This window comes from Culex quinquefasciatus, chromosome 2 (assembly GCF_015732765.1).
Source record: "Culex quinquefasciatus strain JHB chromosome 2, VPISU_Cqui_1.0_pri_paternal, whole genome shotgun sequence".
Lineage (NCBI taxonomy): Eukaryota > Metazoa > Arthropoda > Insecta > Diptera > Culicidae > Culex > Culex quinquefasciatus.
This window is the reverse complement of record NC_051862.1, coordinates 224,704,265-224,723,029: the sequence shown is the minus strand read 5'-3', so window position 1 is coordinate 224,723,029 and position 18,765 is coordinate 224,704,265. Positions and strand designations below refer to the sequence as shown.

The window sequence follows — 18,765 nt, the reverse complement described above, 5'->3', positions numbered from 1 at the left end:
TCTTAAATTCTTAAATTCTTAAATTCTTAAATTCTTAAATTCTTAAATTCTTAAATTCTTAAATTCTTAAATTCTTAAATTCTTAAATTCTTAAATTCTTAAATTCTTAAATTCTTAAATTCTTAAATTCTTAAATTCTTAAATTCTTAAATTCTTAAATTCTTAAATTCTTAAATTCTTAAATTCTTAAATTCTTAAATTCTTGCTAAAGTCTGCAACGGCAAATTATCTGCAACCCTGGCCATTTTGAATAAATGCAATATGTTGCAGATAAATTCTGCACATCTGGCATCCCTGCTGGAATGTTGTGACGTCTACGGTCGACCTGCAGAGTAACAAGAAAATCATTTTACGATTTTACGGAAATAGATTCCGAAAGAACTTCACCCAGCTTTCCCGCTGTCCGGCAGCAACAGCATCCAGCATGGAACCGACAAGCAGCACCCTGATTCAGGATTTGCCGCCGGAGGTTTGTTTGTTCGTGCGTGGCGGCGAATTCTCTAAAAGGCGCATTTTTGTTTTTGTTTACAGCTTCAACTTTTGATTTTCGATTATCTGGATTTCAATTCTCGGCTGAATTGCACGCTTGTTTGCCGGAACTGGAACCGGCTAGCGATGAGTGGGGCCTTCCTGAACGAACGGGTTTTGATGAAGCTGGAGGTTGATTGCAAGTGCAATCAGGGCCACGGCCAACCGACGCGGATTAAGACGGTCCGGTATATTGGGAGTGTGCTTTGCAACAGCGATCGCCGGTACCGGGCCTTGACGATTCTGTACATGCACGAGACGCTACCCGGGATCAATTCGTTGCTTGGGATTCTGAGGAAGTTTGAGGACTTGACTTATTTGCATTACGAGCAGCGCCACCGGGTCACGCACATTACGCTGGTGGAACAGATTGTACAGTACTGTCCGCGGCTCAAGAATCTGCATTTGTTTTTGATTTTGGCCCGGTGCAACAAACGGCGCACCTGGGACCAGCTGCCGAACAACCTGGAAGAGGTGACGTTTTCCGGCGTTTGCCTTGGGGACTTTAGCACGCTGGTCCAGCTATTCCGGAACGTGACCAACGTGGCGCTGCGCTGTGCCCGAGTGCGCAGTGACCACCTGGAAGTGCTGGTCAAGTTTATGCCCCGCGTTCAGGTGCTCAAATTCGAGTACATCGAAGTGACCGGCATCCGGCCGTTGCGGCTGCTCAAGAACCTGCGCTGGCTGCGTTCGCTCACGATTGCGCACTCGCTGTTTGCGAAGGAGTTTAGCAAGTGGCCAAAGCTGCCGCCCAGTGTGCGCTCCGTTACGCTGTACCAGTGCGCCCAGGTCAGGCTGAGGGAGCAGCTGCACGAGCGCTGGGGCCACGTCGAAAAGTTCCGGATTGTGGAGCCGTCGGAGAGGTGTAGGTGGATCGCCTTTGGTTGATTTGGGAGGTTTGAGATTGATTTTTTTGGTTCTTTTCAGCCAACTCGTCGGACTACGAAATGCTGTTTGTCGTGATGTGGTTCGTCTCGTAGGAGGTTCGCGAATGGTCGATTTATAATTTGTTAAACCATTCCGAGATTGGTTTCATTATTGATTGAACTCTGATTATTTACTTTTATCATGGACATTGAATGTCCGCTGTTGATTTCCAATAAAGCCGTGCTAGGCACGAACCTTCCAAAATAACCAGCTTGAAGAAAATATTTCGATTATCATGCTGCAAATCAAAACAATACCGTCTACAATCGCAAATTACTTCCCATAAAAAAAATCGCCAAACTAACAACCAAATACGAATCTGGAGCAAAAAAAGGTGCAGGTGGTTATGTTACAAAATTTGTTTGATGTGAATTAGTGTTAAGAATGTATGAAAAGTTCACTTTATAACATGGAAAGTTCCTTAACCACGAAAAACTAACGAAAAAGAAAAGGGCACAATTGAACTTTTTTCTGGTTTGGAGTGAACATTGTTATGTGCCCTTTTGTTTTTTTTGATTTTTTCAATAGGAAATTGTTTGCTATCAATCTGATTCTTGGAGGGCATGTAGGGAGTGTACTATGGAGTGGAATAGTGGAATAATCCCGAATGTTTACTTTTTGGTTTTGTGCCCTAATGAAATGTTTGGCTCGAAATGACCAGTATGACAGTGACATATACAGCTGCCACGCAGCAGAAAACTGTTGCGTTGCAGACCAGGCCTGCAAAATGTTTCCAAACCAGCGTACACATGAAGCAAACCAAAATGTCAGTTCACTGCTAGCTTGTGACTGTAAGCCTACTGTGTCCGTTCAACCACTGCCGCCTGACTCGTGCCGGTTGGCTGCTGGAGAATGAGAGACGTGAAAAAATGAGCTACACTCACTCAATTCGTGTCGTATGACTGACTCGTAAAATCCTCTCTAAACACTATTTTGACTATTTTCAATCAATTGAATGGTTCTAGACTGTGCAAAACACTTAAAACAACCATAACTTATATTCAAAATAACATTTCCACGCATAAATACCAACTTTTTGTGTAAAAACTTGTTTCTTCATGTGTGTGCGTGCAACGTCGAATAAGCGTTGGTCGATTACTGCCTCGCATTGCAGCTACTCAGTGAGCTAGGGCACTCACGACTGAGTCGGGGTTGTTTACGTCACGGTTTTGCGGTTCAGTGAATGGATCTGAAAAAATCGTGTATGCGTCACCGATTTTCGCGTAAGGACCCTTGACATTTTCAGCTCTGCTTGGGACGTAAGAATCAAGTACCTAGAATGTCACGCCGAGGGCATGCGATAGTAACGCTTGACAACTTCAAAAATGTTGGATTGACACCGCAGATAGAGCTTTAAGACAAAGTCCTTTGTCAAAAAAATCTGGCAAAGATTTCGGATATTCCCCGCACATCAAAACAAGCCCATCTCCAGAAGAACCGTAACATCCGGTCCAACGCGTTTTATTCTTCCGGCACGAATGAAAGTCCGTTTCAATTTTGCACCGAATTTAGGATAAAATTTTACAGGTTTTTTTTTTTAATTTCTGCGCGAGTGTTGTCTCCTCGTTACGAAACGGCGGCGCACGTCGAAAGCGATTGTGAACGTAAGAAAAAACCTAATCCGATATTAAAAACGAAAAACGTAATCGATTCCTTACCCATCAGAGAGGGCACCCATTCTGCTCTTTCCACCCAGTTTTTCATAATACTACTCGTTTGTCTGTGTTGCGTAGGTTTTGCGTGAACGAACAACGATCTGTTCTCACTTTTATTTCCTTTCGTTTAAGTTTGGTTGTTGCTGAGCTGGTAGGTTGGCTTAATTTCACTTTCCATTAATCTAATTGTATAAATAAAATTAAAATTAGATTATTTTCTACAGAAAATTGTCCTAATGGGATTTCATCGCGTTTCGTCGTCGGTGGCGAGGGTTCAAACTCTCGGAGTTGTTGTGTGTTTGTGTCTGTGTGTGTGTTGATGTGTAGTTGTTATTGTTAGAGCAGTGCTATTGTTTGGTTTGCTGCAACACAGGTTTAGGCGGTGGCCGACTTGAGGTACGCGATCAGATCGGCGCGCTCTCCGGGCTTCTTCAGACCGGCGAAGATCATCTTGGTTCCGGGGATGTACTTCTTGGGGTTTTCCAGGTACTCGAACAGGGTGTCCTCGTTCCACGTGATTCCCTTGGCCTTGTTGGCGTCGGTGTAGGAGAATCCGGCAGCCTGGCCAGTCTTGCGGCCCATCAGACCGTGCAGGTTCGGGCCGACCTTGTGCTTGCCACCGGCCTCGACGGTGTGGCACTGCGAGCAACGCTGGACAAACAGCTTCTTGCCCTTCTCAACATCTCCGGCAGGAACACCCATTTCGTTTGGCTAGTGTTGTAAAACTGGAAAAAGAGTGAAAAAATATTCATTAACACAATGTTCCAGCATTTCATCATTCATGCTTCAAAGATTTCAGCAGTCAAAAGTGCAAGTCATGATCGTTTCTTCTCACTTTACACTTTTCGCCTGGTAGCAATTCACAAAAACTTGAAAAAGAGTTCCAATCTCCAAGCGCAAAATTACATAAGTTCTTCAGATTAAAAAGGATCAATTGCAACGCTTTGCACGACGTCAGCAACCAATCACGTGCTCAATAAATAATGCCATTTTTGCACACATTATGCAATCCAAAAACTCTTGTTCACAATTAACGCCTGATTAGAGTAGGCCTTGACGAGGCCAAGTGCTAAACAGGAAGGAAGCTGAAGGTCAACCGTCTCAACAAATGACGTAACGTCATGTAATTGTCTTGTTTCATTAGCGGGTCGTGATCGAAGGGTGCCTTGCCTTTCGGGCGCGTGCCGTCCTAAAACAAATCAGCTGACGCACTTTTTGAATGTAAGTGATTAAAAATAACCGCCTGCCTTGATCTACTTTCTTCGGTGGGACGATGCCTCGCGGAGAACAAGGCCATTCTCTCGCGCATTACGTAACATTAGACAAGAAAATTTTCTTACGATTCTAACGCGACAACTGGGTCACAGTGTCAATTCCCTAACGAAATTGTTTTATTTTATTCCAATTAATTCACTAGCAAATTTTGACACGCGGAACATTCCAGATATCCTGTTTCTTCTTTTTACACACTCCCAACTACCTGCATGTGCCAAAATGGCAGACGCGTGACCTGCCTGGGATTCCCAGAATCCAAGCAACCCGCGAATCTGCCGCAAAAAAAAATCAAAACAAATTTTCCACCTTCTAAACACTTGTTTTTCACGCCCCACCGAATCGCACCGTAAATAGGTTACATAAAACTTCTTCCAATCGCACCACCAATTTAGCACCTACCTTTTGCAGGGGGAGAGTGGAAAAATCCGGAGCGTATCCGCCGTACACGTCCAATCAGCACGAACTTTTCTGAAGCACAGCGCTGGTTCTCGCGAATCGATTTGTTCGCGCGGCACATGCGAGCCACGAGCAAGCGAGCGCACTGACAGCTGACTGAACACTGACCCATGTGGTGACTTTTGTGACAGACGTCAGAACGGTGCGATGTTTTGCGATTTAAAGTGTGACGCCGTGTCCCAGTCAGTTCAAGTCGAATGATGAAAACGAATTCTACTTGAATCGTATAGGAATTTCGTTTCAAACGTATTAAACAATTCGGTTAAATTTTGGATTTTTTTTATTTTGGAAATTATTCATGGTAAAGTGTTGAACCTTGTGTTGCCAGACGTAGTCTTTTCAGAGTACAGCGTAAATTTTGATTTTAAAATCCGGCACAAAACACTCAAATAGCAAAACGAGACAAATTGAACAGACAAAAACAAACCCTCAAACCAGCAGCACAAGCCCATATCACGCATGCAATTTAATAGCCAATGAATAAAAATCCGAAAGAAATTAAGTAAACGCCAGCATGTATGCAATTTTCCACCCGGTGAAAGTTTTCAATATTTTACACGAATTTCAGTTCGACCTCTGTAATACGAAAAGTGTGAACAACATCATTACACGAAAGTATGTAATCATACTTGAACTGAATTTCGTGTAATTGACCTCGAAAAAGTTTTCAGTGCAGCTGGTGTAAACAACAGCATAAACAGTTACTATCGTCGCGAGGTTTAGTTCGCTTACTGAGGAAAGATGCGTGTTTTCACTAAATAAGTCCGAAAGTTGAATTTAGTACGTGTGGGAGTGAAAGTACGGAAATAAGCGTGTGGAATTAAGTAAAGAAAGTGGACGGAACATGCAGCAGGAGTGAAGGAAGTTTCGCGCAAGGAAAAGGAAGGTACTGGGGAAGGGGTCATCCTTAAACCATGTAGACACTTTAGGAGGCAGATCGGGGGGAATTAGCGTCTTAGGGTTTCATGAGTCCCTATCGAAAATAATGAAGATTAGTATTGTGGATTTAGCTGATAGCTGGAATTTCTGGCGTTTTCTTATTGATTTTAATGTTAAATGAAAATTGCAATCAAAAAGTACTTTTTGCAATTCCGCCGTGAAACTATTTACTTTTTCTGTCATTCTCGAGTGACAAACGGCCTACTTTTCTCTACCGAAAATAACAGAATGGAAAATTATATTAATTTTCAGTACTAGTATCGAAAAGCATTTTTTTTTTCAATATTTTTGTTTTGAACAGAGAATTTACGTAACACATGGATGTTTTGCATAAAAAAATTATTCAAGAGACGTTTTCGGAAATCAAAAAAGGTGTAAGCAACTCGTTGCAAAACTTGATTTTTTTCAGCACTCGTTGTATTTATTCAACTCGGTAAACCTCTTTGGATAAATGTACGGCTCGCGTTGAAAAAATCTCACCATTTCTGAAAATATTTTTTTCCAATAGTTTAGAAAATTTCCGTGAAATTTCCCATTATCTCAGCAACTAATGGTACGTTTTTCAATGTTAAAAAATGAAGATTTGATAGTTTCTCATTTTTAATTAGTGGAAAAAGTGTCCTGGTGGCGGGAGCGTCTTGCTGGAATAACCTGCCTCTGGAAGTGAAGCAAAAACCCACTTTTAAGAGTGCTGTCAAACGTTTAGTTTTAAATCAGGATTAACTCAAGTTCAGTTTTGATTTTTTGAAATTTATTTTGGATCCTACAGTAATCAATCGATATGGTACAATCCTTGACCTGATGCACAGTTTACAACAAATTACAAATTACAATTAGTGGAAAATATCATATGACCCTTATAATTGTTTTATTCAGTTAATTTTATCAAGTCTGTTGTAGTTTTCTGATGGATTAAAAATATTACAATTTTTATTGGTAGTTAACTTGTTATGAAACCGAAACTATCTTCTCTCACTCACAAGCTACCGCTCATTACAACCAACCCAAATCAGCTGGAATTTATTTATGGAACTTAAACGAGAGCTGCTCATCTCTCAGTAGTATATCTGTCCTACCGGGCAGGACAGGAGAAAGAGAACCTGCTTGCAAATAACAAAACAACCTTCGCAGTCCACGTTTCGGTCGTCGGAGACATGCGCCGTGGCCCGGCACCTGTTTCGATAGTAGAGCGCGCGCGAACCTTGACCTCTCCAAGTTTTCGTCGTCGTCGTCGTCGTCGGTTTTGGCATTCGGGACTCGCGTTCTCTCGGGCTATTCCAGAAGGTTGTTCAGCCACACAGAGGCCATCACTCGGATTTGCTGTGTTTCTGTGACTGGCACAAGGTAAAGTTTGTTGGCTGAGCATAGCTAAAATTACAGGACAAAAATCGTGTGCAGGCAATTATCATCGTGGCGCGTTCAATTATCACGTTTCTTATCTAAATCACATTGCATAAGCGAAAACAACGCCAACAGGTACGTACGATAGTGATAGCCCGATGTTGTTGGTTAGTTTCGATCGTTTAGTTGGTGTTAGACCTTAAGTTTGCGCAGTTTAGATCTTCTGTCGGTAAATTTGATTTAACCTTGATTCAAGTGCTTCATGTATTGATCGATTTGTGCAAAGAATTCGCTGAAATCAAATTATTTTAACATTTTATCCATTATATAACCCACAACACAGGAACATTGTCCATTCCGGAGCGACCCACGGCGGTGAGAGTGAGAACCTAGAACCAGAGAGAGAAAGCGTGAGCACAAAACATGACTTCGCCAAAGATAACGGCCGAGAACAAGACAACGGCCAACGCTGCAACGGCGGCAGCAGCAACACCGACGGAGGTCAGCAACGGAGCAGTGGCCGGAACGAGCGCCCCGGTGGCCACGGCCGCGGACAATGTGGCCCAGAACGAGGGACCGGCGGCGGGACTCTTCAGCTGGCTGAAGATCTTCCGCTTGGCCAACCTGATGATCAAGCAAGGATGCTAAATTGGAATGTTGTTATCCCTGATTAGTGTGAACAAATAATAATAACAATTTAACGAGAGCTGTTACAACGCAGCGTTAGAGGCCCGAAAAATGCCAATAGCATCGCGAGCATTTCATCACTTTGCCACTGTTATATAAGTTTTACTTTAACTATAAGTAGTGAGATTTTACAATTCCGTTTCCAAAATAAGGGGTTAAAACACCACAGAGTTTATAAAAGAAGCATGTTTGTTATAAAGTACAGATTCTATCAATAAATAACAATAATCACTTCTGCGAAAACGCTTTTTTTATAATTTTCCGTTCCAATTTTCAACCCCCCTCGCCTGCAACAAATTAAGGTTCAATATTTATGACACCTTTATGATTTACTCTATACGTGCCACTTTCTTCCCCTGCTTCATTTCATCTCTCATGTCTGTCTATCTATTTGGGCCGAGTTGGTTTGAACGCAATGTGACAGATGTTGATGATGATTCTGGAGTCTGGATGGGAAGCATTGAGGACATAGACATTTATTTCTGTTGTGACGGGTTTGTTATGAAGAGTGCAGAAATAAAGGTGCTGCTCGAAAGTGACCTAGTGTGGAATGGGATGCATTGGCTCCTTACCTTATCTTACATAACTGACTCTGATTTTTTTAATTAAACAAAATATTTAAGTATTCAAGCCAAACAATCTTTCAGAAACCCAATAATAACTATCTGCTTATTTCTAGATTAAATTTTCAAAACAACCTATCCGTCATGGGTGATGATGCAGATATGCAGATAGGATTAACCTGATACAAAGTGTTATACTAACAGGCTATCATTTCCGTTCCGTTCGATATAAAAATATTGAAAAATCGGAATTGCATCAAAAGGCCAAATCTAAACACGCAGAATCTTGAAACGCTAAAGTTTAAAATGACGGATTATTTTCAATCTCTGGATTTTTTTTTTAACTTTATGGATTTAGAAGTTTAGCCATTCAAGAGCTTTCAAGAGTACCTTACTATTAAAGAATCCTTATTTTTTGAAATTATTTTTTTTATTTTGAGACTTAAAACATTTTAAAATTAACACAAGTATTACTATTGTACTTTTGCTATATTTTTTAATAAAATGCTTAGGACCAAAAATTGTAACAAACACCGCGACAAAAGAAATATAGCAACATATAAACACGACTCAACACTAGGAAAGATTTCAGCAGAAACCAATACACAGTAAATAACAACTAGCTTTAATTAAATTAAATTAAAACAGTTTTTGCTTTAATGAAAATTAATAGGCACACTATTAATGGTTAGGCGCTTATATTTACATCAAACCCTACGTAATGTACCACCCCCGGCCGAGTTAAAATGCGTAACCGGAAAAGAAGGTGTGCATGCCTGGCACGAACACTCAAAGCGTGTTCTAGCGTGTTTCTCGTACTGACTCAGAGCAAGGGTGAGGTGTAAGGGCAGTGCGTGTTCGTCGGGAACCTAGTGCATAAGATCGGTCAAGGCCCGTTCTTACACTGAAAATTGCGAATTTCGAATTGCGAGACCTAAAACATTTTAAAATTCTGGAATTCATAGCATCTAAACTTAAGAAATCGGAAATTAGGAAATTCAACAATACTAAATTTGCATTTTTGAATTTCTGAAGAAAAAAATCTCTACAAATTTGAACTTAAGAAATTTTAAAATTTGAAAAATCTAAAAATGCTAAATAAAAATGACTAAAAATTCCAAAAGTTAAAATTTTAAGAGTTTTAGGAATTTGAAAATATTGAATTTAAAAATCAATCGTTTAAAAATTTGAAAATTCAATATATCTGAAACTTGTAAGTTTAAAAATGGAAATATTTATTTATTTAATTAAAAAAAATCATTAATGAAAAAAAATAATAATTTAGGAATTAAGAAATGCAACAATGGGACCATCCATAAACCACGTGGACACTTTTTTTTGAAATCTTGAACCCCCCTCCCCTTCCCTCGTGGACAATTCTCCATACAAAAAAAAAACTTTTTTGTATGGAGCGTGGACAATCGCCAAGTGTCCACGTGGTTTTAGATGGTCCCAATACAATTATTTAAATAAAAATCAAAACTATAAAACGAGGCAGAGAAATTCAGAAATTCAGAAAATTTTAATCAGACGTTTAGGGTTAACATGAAAAATGCACATACCTAAAAAAAATTAAAGGGAATTATCGAAGAATTTCCGGATTTTCTTAGAATTTTAGAATTTTAGTATTTTAGAATTTAGGAAGTTTAAAACATTTTAGAATTTTTGAACTTTTTTTTTCTTGAATTTGTTAATTGCATTCGTTTCCAATACATCACAATCAAAACTACAAACGTTCCGTACGAAATAAAAAAATTGAATAATAGGAATTGCCTCAAAAGGCCAAAATCTAAACACGCAGAATCTTGACACGTTAAAATTTAAAATGACGGATTAAGTTTTGCTCAGAATCTAAAGCAATTAAAATAATGTTTTCATTCTCTAGATTTTTAAATTTATGGATTCCGAAGATAAGCCATTCAAGAGCTTTGAAGAGTACCTATCTATTAAAGAATCCATAAATTTTAAAATTCAAAGTTTATTTTGCGATCTAAAACATTTAAAATTTCTGAAATTCATAGCATTTAAATTCATGAAATTAGAAATTAAAAAATGAATTTCCAAATTTTTGGAAAAAAATCTCAAAAAATTTGAATTTATGAAATTTTCAAATTCAAGAATCTAAGAATGCAAAATATAAATGACAAAAATTTAACAAATTCCAAAAGCTAAAATTTTAATTTTTTTTATGAAATTTAAAAATAATAAATTAAAAAAACGTTACTTAATCCACCCTTAAGTGGTTGTTGCCTACCTCACATTCGTTGGAAAGGTAGGTCGCATGATATGTTTGGACAACGTTTCCATCAAAATATCTGAGATCCGGCCTCCAAAAAGCGTATAAATAACACTTAAGTGCTTATAACTTTTGATAGGTTTGTCAGATTTTCAATGTTTTGGACGCGTTGGAAAGGTTTTTTAAATACCTTTCTAGAAATGTATAACATGCCAGGTTTTCTTGCACAAACCACCCTTTTTACAATCTTCCGGACTTTTGTTAAAATCGTTTTTTAGCATTTTGAAAAGGTCCTATAACCTATTGTTCAATTTCAATTCAGTTTTATTGGTGAATTATCAATATACAATAAGCTCTTTTGGAATACATAACAAAGTTTTGGAGTTCCTTTCAGCTGTGTGTTACATCTTAATCCGTTTTGAAACAATTGTTGCTTGTTGCTACAGGGGTTACCGAAAGTAAGAAAAAGTTAAGAAAAAAAACTTACTACAATTGCAAAGGAAAGGGGATAGAAATAGAGAAAACATAAAACTTTTATCCTTTATAGATGTGCTTAATCATCAGCTCCCCGAGGGCCAGAAATTGCTCCGCATAACCTATTGTCTTTCATATGTTTATAGGACCTAAGAAAAAAAAAAGTCGGAAATTTTCGAGTGATTTTATAGCCTTTCCTCAGTAAGGTGAGAAAGGCAAAACAATCATTCAAAAAATTTAAATTCAGTATAATATAATGTTATATTATCTGCAACTTTTAAATTCAAAAAAAGAAATATTTATTTAATTTTTCCTCAGAATTTTCAAGATTTAAAAAATTATAAATCGAGGAATAAAAAAATCTTAAAAATTTAGAAATTCAAAAATGCAAATATGTTTTAATCAGACGAAACGAAACTATTGGCACTACGCCCCCCGGGGCATGGCCTTCCTCTAACGTGGGATTTCTGCTCCAGCGCCTCTGACGAGACAGGAGAAACCGGGACCGACGTTTTACTTCACCATCCGATAGAAGCTCAGTGGATAAGGCGGGAATCGAACCCGCGTCTCATAGCATCATCGGGATCGGCAGCCGAAGCCGCTACCCCTGCGCCACGAGACCCAGACGTTTAGGGTTAATATCAAAAAATGCACATACCTAAAAACATTTTTTGAAGGAATTATGAATTTTGAAAAGCTAAGAATTTCAGGATTTTCTTGGAGTTTTATAATTTTAGTATTTTAGAATTTAGGAAGTTTGGAACATTTTAGAATTATTGAACTTATTTTTTCTTGAATTGTTTTAATTTAATAATTGGTTAAACGAAAAGAATGTGCCACATGTGGTTCACTAATTGTGTTAATATCGCTATCTTTACATTTTACCTGATAAAATTACTGATAAAAACTAGGTCACCGATCCGGGTCCGCACTTGGCGTTTGGTTTTGGGACAAACTCACCCATTTCGCTTCAGCTCTCACACCTGCTACTAATTAGCAAATGCATAATTGATTATTTTGTTGACGCATTGCTCCCGGAACTACACTCTGTCTGTCCCATGTATGCAAATCGTCCCTCTTCCAACCTAATTATGATCCTTTTTCGTCGTGGTCCTTTTACGAAGCGGTCAGCAGCGGAGCGCAGTATGCCTTGACTTCGTGGGCTCTCTCGTCGTGTCTCCGCTAGTGGCGACAGCATCCACCCACCCACTCTTTAGATTTCGGCCTTCTTCGATATCGAGAGGGAGGAGAGAGCGCGCGCGGAATCAATGATAAGAATGTAAACAAAACCACGTTTTCTCCGAGCGCGCGAAGCATAGCTGCCTCTCGTGAGATCCGCGGCGCACGAATCGCGCCGCTTGCTGAGTTCCCACATGGTTCGTCGGCGGCCAACAGCGCGCATTTCAGCTGGTTGGAGCTGTGTGGCGAAGGAGCAACTCCAAAGAAGAGAAGAAAGGAAAAAAAAAAATCAAAACAACGAGTCAGTCTGTCTGTGCTGGGTTGAGCTGAGATAGCAAGTGTTTGTGCCGTAGTTGCCGTACAACAGTGTAGGAGGTCGGTCACGCTGGTGGCCATTCCGGGTGTGCGCGCGGTCAATATTGCTCCTGAATTCCAGGGTCAACCCGATCCGTGTGAGAGTGGTGTGTGCGGAATCCTGCCGGTAGCGTGTGTGCGGTCAGAGTAGGCCAAGAAGAGTGCGATAGCTGAGCGTTGAACCAACAGGTTGTCGTCGCTTAGGTCAGTTCCTTTCCGACGACGGTTCCCGTGGTGTAAAATTGCACACGAACACACGGAATTGTCGCAGCAGCACGTCCGGGCCTCCTGGCGCGCCACCGGACACCGGAACCAGAACACTGCCTTCGGCGATGGCAACAAGTGCGCGCGTTCATGGCCTGCGTTGATGGTGTTGTTTTTGCCGAGCGAAGAACGCCCTGGGATATCTTACAAGTGCGCTACATCTTCATCAGCTTCAGTGCTTGCTGTGATGGGGGTAGAAAAAAAGAAGAGCTCAAATTAAACAAAATTAAAACTGCATGAAAACAGATCCATACACAGTGATATAATAATTGAATCAATTTGACGCGCTGCAGTCAAAAGTGAAACCTCCCGCAGCAAAATATTATCGAAAGGAAATTAAGTCAAAGCGACAAAAAAAAAAGGCAGCGGAATGTGTATGGGCATTTTATTTTTCATTTTGAGTGTGTGCTAATTATTTATTCATACGGTGTCGTCAGAGGCAGCAGCAGCGAATTCAGTCGGTCAGTGATCAATATAGCGTGGCCAAATATGACGGAAGAAAGAAGGGTCATCGTTGGGGTGAGGTGCTGAAGCTTCGAATGGCGCGGAAAAAGTGCAGTTATTCGGTGGTTTGAGAATTTGTCGTAACTGTCGTGGACGCGGATTGTAGGTAAATCGGTGCTTTTGGTGTGAAAAAAGATCATCGTTGCGTCGAGCTGGAACACCGCGTTTGCTGAACTGAAAATAGGTTGGCATTCAATGTTCTATTTGGAAAATTCAATTCTACGCGGCTCTTAGAGGGCTCGATCTAATAATTTGCCAAAAATCCATTTTGAAACCAATTTTGGATCTTAAAAAACATTTGAAAGAAGTACAGTCCAAATCCGATTATCCGATGTTTCGTTTATCCGAAGATTTGCATGGGTAATCAAATCATGAAGAAAAAACCTTTTTTTATTTTTAACTTTTAACATAAAGTTTATTTTCTGCGGTCCTTTCTAGACAAATTTGAGTATTTGATTGTATATTAAATTACAAAATGCATTTTTTGCAATTATGTCGTGAAACAATATACTTTTCTTGTCATTTTTGAACGACAAATGGCCTACTTTTCTCTAGCAAAAATATAAGATTGGAAAATTAATACTTTTCAATGGGACCATTCATAAACCACGTGGACACTTAAGGGGGGGGGGGGGTATGGCGATTGTCCACGCTCCATACAAAAAAGTTTTTTTTTTCTATGGACAATTGTCCACGATACCAGTTCAACTTTTCAGCACTATTATCGAAAAGTAAGATTTTTCCAAACCTTTTTTATTTAGTAAGTTTACTTAACACATGGATGTATGACATAAAATTCAATTCAAAAGGCGCTTTCGGGATTGCAAAAAAAAAAAAAAAGATGTAAGCAACTCGTTGCAAAACTTGAATTTTACTGCATTCGTCTTATTTATCCAACTTGGTAAATCTCGTTGGATAAATGTGCGACTTGTGCTGACAATTTTTTTTGCAACTTGTTGCAAAATTTTGTGCAGTATATGCAAATAAATATACTAAAATTACAAATAAATAAGGTATACATCTGTTATTTAAGGTTTCTGGCCCCTTTCCATATTGTAAAGGTAAATTATTTAAAAAGTATTCTAAAATTCATTTAATAAGGGATCTTTGATTTCTTTTATAGAAATGTGAATTTTTGTATCATTAGGTTGGCATATGACCTAAAACTCAAGGATTTAAAATGTTTTTTAATGTGTATTTAGCATTTGTTTGACATTTCAGTAAAAATTACAGAGCATTCAAAAATCTGTTGTCTATTTTTAATTTTTGTTATTTTTTTATAATTTGCCCTTCCCTTCCCTCGTCTTCGACCAAGCCGAGTGACAAAAACTTTAAATTTCACTTAAAGAAATTTTGTAAGCCAATGCGGTAGCTCCGGTAACTCTGTGTCGTCGAATTTGACAACATTGAAATGTTGCTTTATAAATGAAGAAAAAGCCGTAAAAATTATGAGCACTCGATTTATGGATTGGGATCAGATCTTAGTAGGCTAAATTTAAAGGTTTGAACTTAAGATTTTGTTTGCCCATAAAACACTTATTTTCCACCATACTAAATGTTAAGGTTGACTTGAAAGTTTAGAAAAAAAAATGTATTCGGCAGATCGGAAAATTCTTCAATAATTTAATTTTTTCATTGCAAAAAAAAATGCTGAGTTATCGCCTCTTAAAAATCTTATTGGTGATGTAGGGAAAACCTATTTTATCCTGTATGCATTCTTTTAGAGGCTGCATGGTATAACTTCTACAGGTTGCTTTAACTTGAAAACGTTGCACGTTATCAAAATTAATTTTAAGTGCTTTTCGATTGCAACTTTGATTTTGTGTATAAAATTAGGTCAACATTTTTTAAAAAATTTCAACGTTTTTAAAAAAATATATTTTTTTGAAAAATTGGCAACACTGCCAAAATAATTGATCGACTTGTGTCAAAGCTCAAAAGATGGCCTTTTTGTCATCTAAAATATAGCAAAAAATTATAATTATCCAAAATTTTGATTTGCGCCTTTTTTGATGTTGTAGATCTAATGTATGTTTTTAGACTGCAATTTTTTTCTGAAATTTCCTAAGCACAACTGCATCCGAAAACTTTGCCGAAGACACCAAATCGATCAAAAAATCTGTTCTCAAATACAGATTTTTGACGAACCAATAATGCAATATGACTTCTTTGGTCATAGAAGAAGTACACACAAAGTTTCATCTGAATAAATTAAACATTTTAATTCAGATTTTTTTATTAATCTTTGAGAGATTTGCTCTCATTTATAAAGTGAAAATGAAGCATCCAAGAGTTTAAGCTTTTGAATACCTTCACATTCTAGGTTAGCGGATTGAAGGATTTTTTTAAGAAGAGTAATTTGGTTCTGTTTTATTCACATCACATCAGATAAAAAAGATCAGATAAGATTTGCAATGATGATTGTTAAAAAGATTAGTAATCAATGTTAAATTTGTCGAAAAAACTCATTTGTGACCTGGACTTTGAACATACAGCTGAACTAGATATGTTTTAATTTGTAACAAAATGAAAATAAATCAGAGATGAATTGTGAAATATTATTTTTTATGTCTAAAATTTTCAGTAATGCAAATTTCTAGGTAAATATATCCAAAAGACTTTAAAAGTCTTCAAACTGTTTGTTGCAGCTTTCATTCCATTCCCAAGAAGTTGACAAAGATTTTCCCAGAAACTTTGCCTCAATTTTTCCAAGCCAAATTCAACGCACACAGCCCAAGTTTGTGAGCTTCTCGGAAGTCTCTTTGCACAAATCGAAACTCCCGTCTAATTGTACGTTTCAATTTTCCGCGAATCCGGGCGGGTGGCTGCGTCTGTCATATACAACTCCATTAAAACAACGTTCATCATCATCATCGTCGTCGCGCGCGTAGAAAATCAATAAAACGCGAGGCGCGACTATAAATTCGATCCTTCCAACGTTCGGGATGATGCTGATGCTGAACGACCTTTCTGGATGGTGCTATTCGGTGCTGATAGTGGAAAGCCAGAGACAACAGACTCTCGACACCACACTTTTTAATCAATTACGCCGGGGCGCCTCCTAGAATCACCGGCACCAACGACTCGGCTGATAACCCTTGCCTTAATCCCGGCACCCAGCATCCCATTAACGCGGACTTCCGAGCACGGGGGGAAGAAGCACTTTTTGTAATATGGCCCGCGGTGTCAACCTTATCGAGTGGGGCGACCAGCTCAATAGTAGGGGGTTACGTAAGTGTCACTTTGCAAAATGCTGGAATTAGCAATAAATTTTGTATTGTTATATTTTCTCAAAAAATCAAGTTTGACATTCTGTAAGCCACATTTTTGGCGTTAATAAGTTCTGAAAAATCCATTCGCCACCAAAAGTTTCCCGATACAAACTCTCGCTTCTGGGACCTGAGGCTCGCAGAGCTCTAAAAAAACGGAAAAAATAAAAATGAATAAAAGATTAGGCTCACGGTGGTGGAGGCTATTGAAAAGTGACACAGTCATGTGCCTTTAGAATGTTTTTTTTGTTCGGTTGCGTTGAAGGTAAAAATATTTACGACGACATATCAAAACAGCTCAAAAAATACTGTGGTCGATAGTTCTTTTAAATTGAAGAGGCCACACTACATGGCTGCCCATTTAGGTGTGTGTGTGTGTATTCGTTTCCCACAGGCATTAGAGTAATGGCTGTTGTTGTTGTTGGGACAACCACTTGAAAAATTGGAAGAAGACAAATGGAGAAATGCGTGTGTGTTTTTTGTGTTTTTTTTTCGTTGGTTTGCTTTGCTTTCTTTTCCGCTATAAATCCGTACGCTGATAAGATATGCCTGGCAGTAGGCCAAGAGCCACAATGCTGGGATTCGATTTCTAGGCAGATTCAGCCTGCTACGAAATCACGCAGCCTACTATCATTCTGGCGTTGTACGAGACGAGACATCGAAACGGATTTTGAAAATTTCATTTCCCATTTCCGAAACAACCGGGGCGAGATCTCCTCTGCTTTTGGGGTCGAATTTCGACAGACGAGTCTAGCGACAGCGTGTAAGGTTATGTGACTATTAATTCATTCCTCGTCGTCTGCGCTTCCACTTTCGTTTACAAGATTGGAAGCGATGATATCCAAGCCGAGTCGCCGGAGAGGAGGATTCAGGCCCGTAAAGAGATGCAGTTCACGTCAGCCTCGTCGGAACTGACGAGAAAATGTATTAGGAATATTTCACCAGTTGATCGTCGTTTGTGTTGTTGCGTCAACGACGACGACGACGACGAGCTACAAAGTTTATAAATTTATATCTCGTCATAACTCTTTATCGCAGCAATCTGTCCGAGCGCATCTCGGATCGTCCAGTAGACTGAAACCCTTTGGCTACTGCGATTATCATATTCATCAAACCCGACTGCTTTTCTCAATCGTTGCTGTGGTGGGGAAGCAAAACAGGGAGATGAGTCGTAACGAAATGCGTGTTAAATTGTTTGTAAACATGGTGCATATTTTTTTGATGTTTGTCTTTCGAGCTCGAGAGATTGAGTTTGTGTGCTAGGGAAAGGATACTGGGGCGCTTCTTCCGGACGGAGCTGCTAATCTAATCACGCGTGGAAGCTTGATAACTGATGCGCACTCTTCTTGGAGTTGGGATTTAAAATTAGATTTAATGCAAATGTATTAACTGTACTTTTAAAATTTACATTTTATATTTAAAAGTTAAAAGCTATGTACTGCCCGTGTTCGCAAAAATGTCCCATAAGCATTTTCATCAAATTGTGTGCTCTTTCAGAAAAGTACAGGCCGACCGTTGTTGGGGCTGGGGCTTAAAATTTATTTCAAAACTATCTATAAAACAACATGTTTTTAATTAATGTGTAAATATGCGTGACTTATGTGAACAATTAAATAGGGTAAAACTCAAGGTTTCCACCAAGATAAAAAAAAAAACATGAAAGAAGTCGGAAATTTCAAAATTTAGGTCAGAAAATTGATTTCAACGAGAGAAAACTAAAAAATACCCCAGGAATTCGATTGACAAACCGGGAAAAAATTATAAATTTTGTCAAAACTCGGAAAAACTTTGCTTTTATTATTTATAATTTGATCAGTTTATTTCCATAAGAAAATTATTCAATTTATTCCAAACAAATATTTTGAGTTTTTTTTCTGTTGAGTGACATTTTTAGCCAGTTTTCCCATAAAGTTTGCGAACAAAAAATTAGAGACACATTTCGATAATTTACACAACATGATTTTTTCCGGCTCCAAAAATCATGGGGTTTGCCCACTGAAAAAAACTGCCATATTTATATGGGAATTTATATGCCATCCGCTAAAACCAATTTAAAATGCATTCCTCTGCGTGGGTCTCGTGGCGCAGGGGTAGCGGCTTCGGCTGCCGATCCC

At 38.8% G+C, this 18,765-nt stretch overlaps 3 protein-coding genes across 9 annotated transcripts in view; 2 read left to right on the top strand and 1 right to left on the bottom strand.

Annotated features, from left to right (window-relative positions):
* Positions 1–302: 302 nt before the first annotated feature.
* On the top strand, positions 303–1,677 carry LOC6053052. 2 transcript variants are annotated; one of them, XM_038254726.1, is made up of 3 exons: positions 303–469; positions 532–1,397; positions 1,456–1,677. In XM_038254726.1, the coding sequence occupies exons 1-3, from the start codon at positions 425–427 to the stop codon at positions 1,532–1,534; spliced, it is 990 nt and encodes a 329-aa protein (XP_038110654.1). In that variant the 5' UTR covers positions 303–424; the 3' UTR covers positions 1,535–1,677. The 2 variants fall into 2 exon arrangements, with proteins under 2 accessions (XP_038110654.1, XP_001869211.1); XM_001869176.2 differs by having other exon boundaries at positions 532–1,393; positions 1,456–1,676.
* A 1,205-nt stretch (positions 1,678–2,882) lies between these two features.
* Positions 2,883–4,939, bottom strand: LOC6053051 (cytochrome c-2). Its single transcript, XM_001869175.2, has 2 exons — positions 4,785–4,939; positions 2,883–3,835 (listed from the first exon to the last, which is right to left on the bottom strand). The coding sequence occupies exon 2, from the start codon at positions 3,810–3,812 to the stop codon at positions 3,486–3,488; it is 327 nt and encodes a 108-aa protein (XP_001869210.1). The 5' UTR covers positions 3,813–3,835; positions 4,785–4,939; the 3' UTR covers positions 2,883–3,485.
* A 584-nt stretch (positions 4,940–5,523) lies between these two features.
* Positions 5,524–18,765, top strand: part of LOC6051858 (rap1 GTPase-activating protein 1) — a 158,385-nt gene continuing 145,143 nt past the window's right edge. For 2 of the 6 annotated variants that reach the window (XM_038257252.1, XM_038257247.1), the window contains exons 1-2: positions 12,569–12,818; positions 13,316–13,566. The gene's annotated coding sequence lies outside the window, so the exon portion shown is untranslated. Of the gene's footprint in view, positions 5,728–12,568; positions 12,819–13,315; positions 13,567–18,765 lie in introns of those variants that run through there. The other 4 variants (XM_038257249.1, XM_038257248.1, XM_038257250.1 and 1 more) reach the window with 4 other exon arrangements.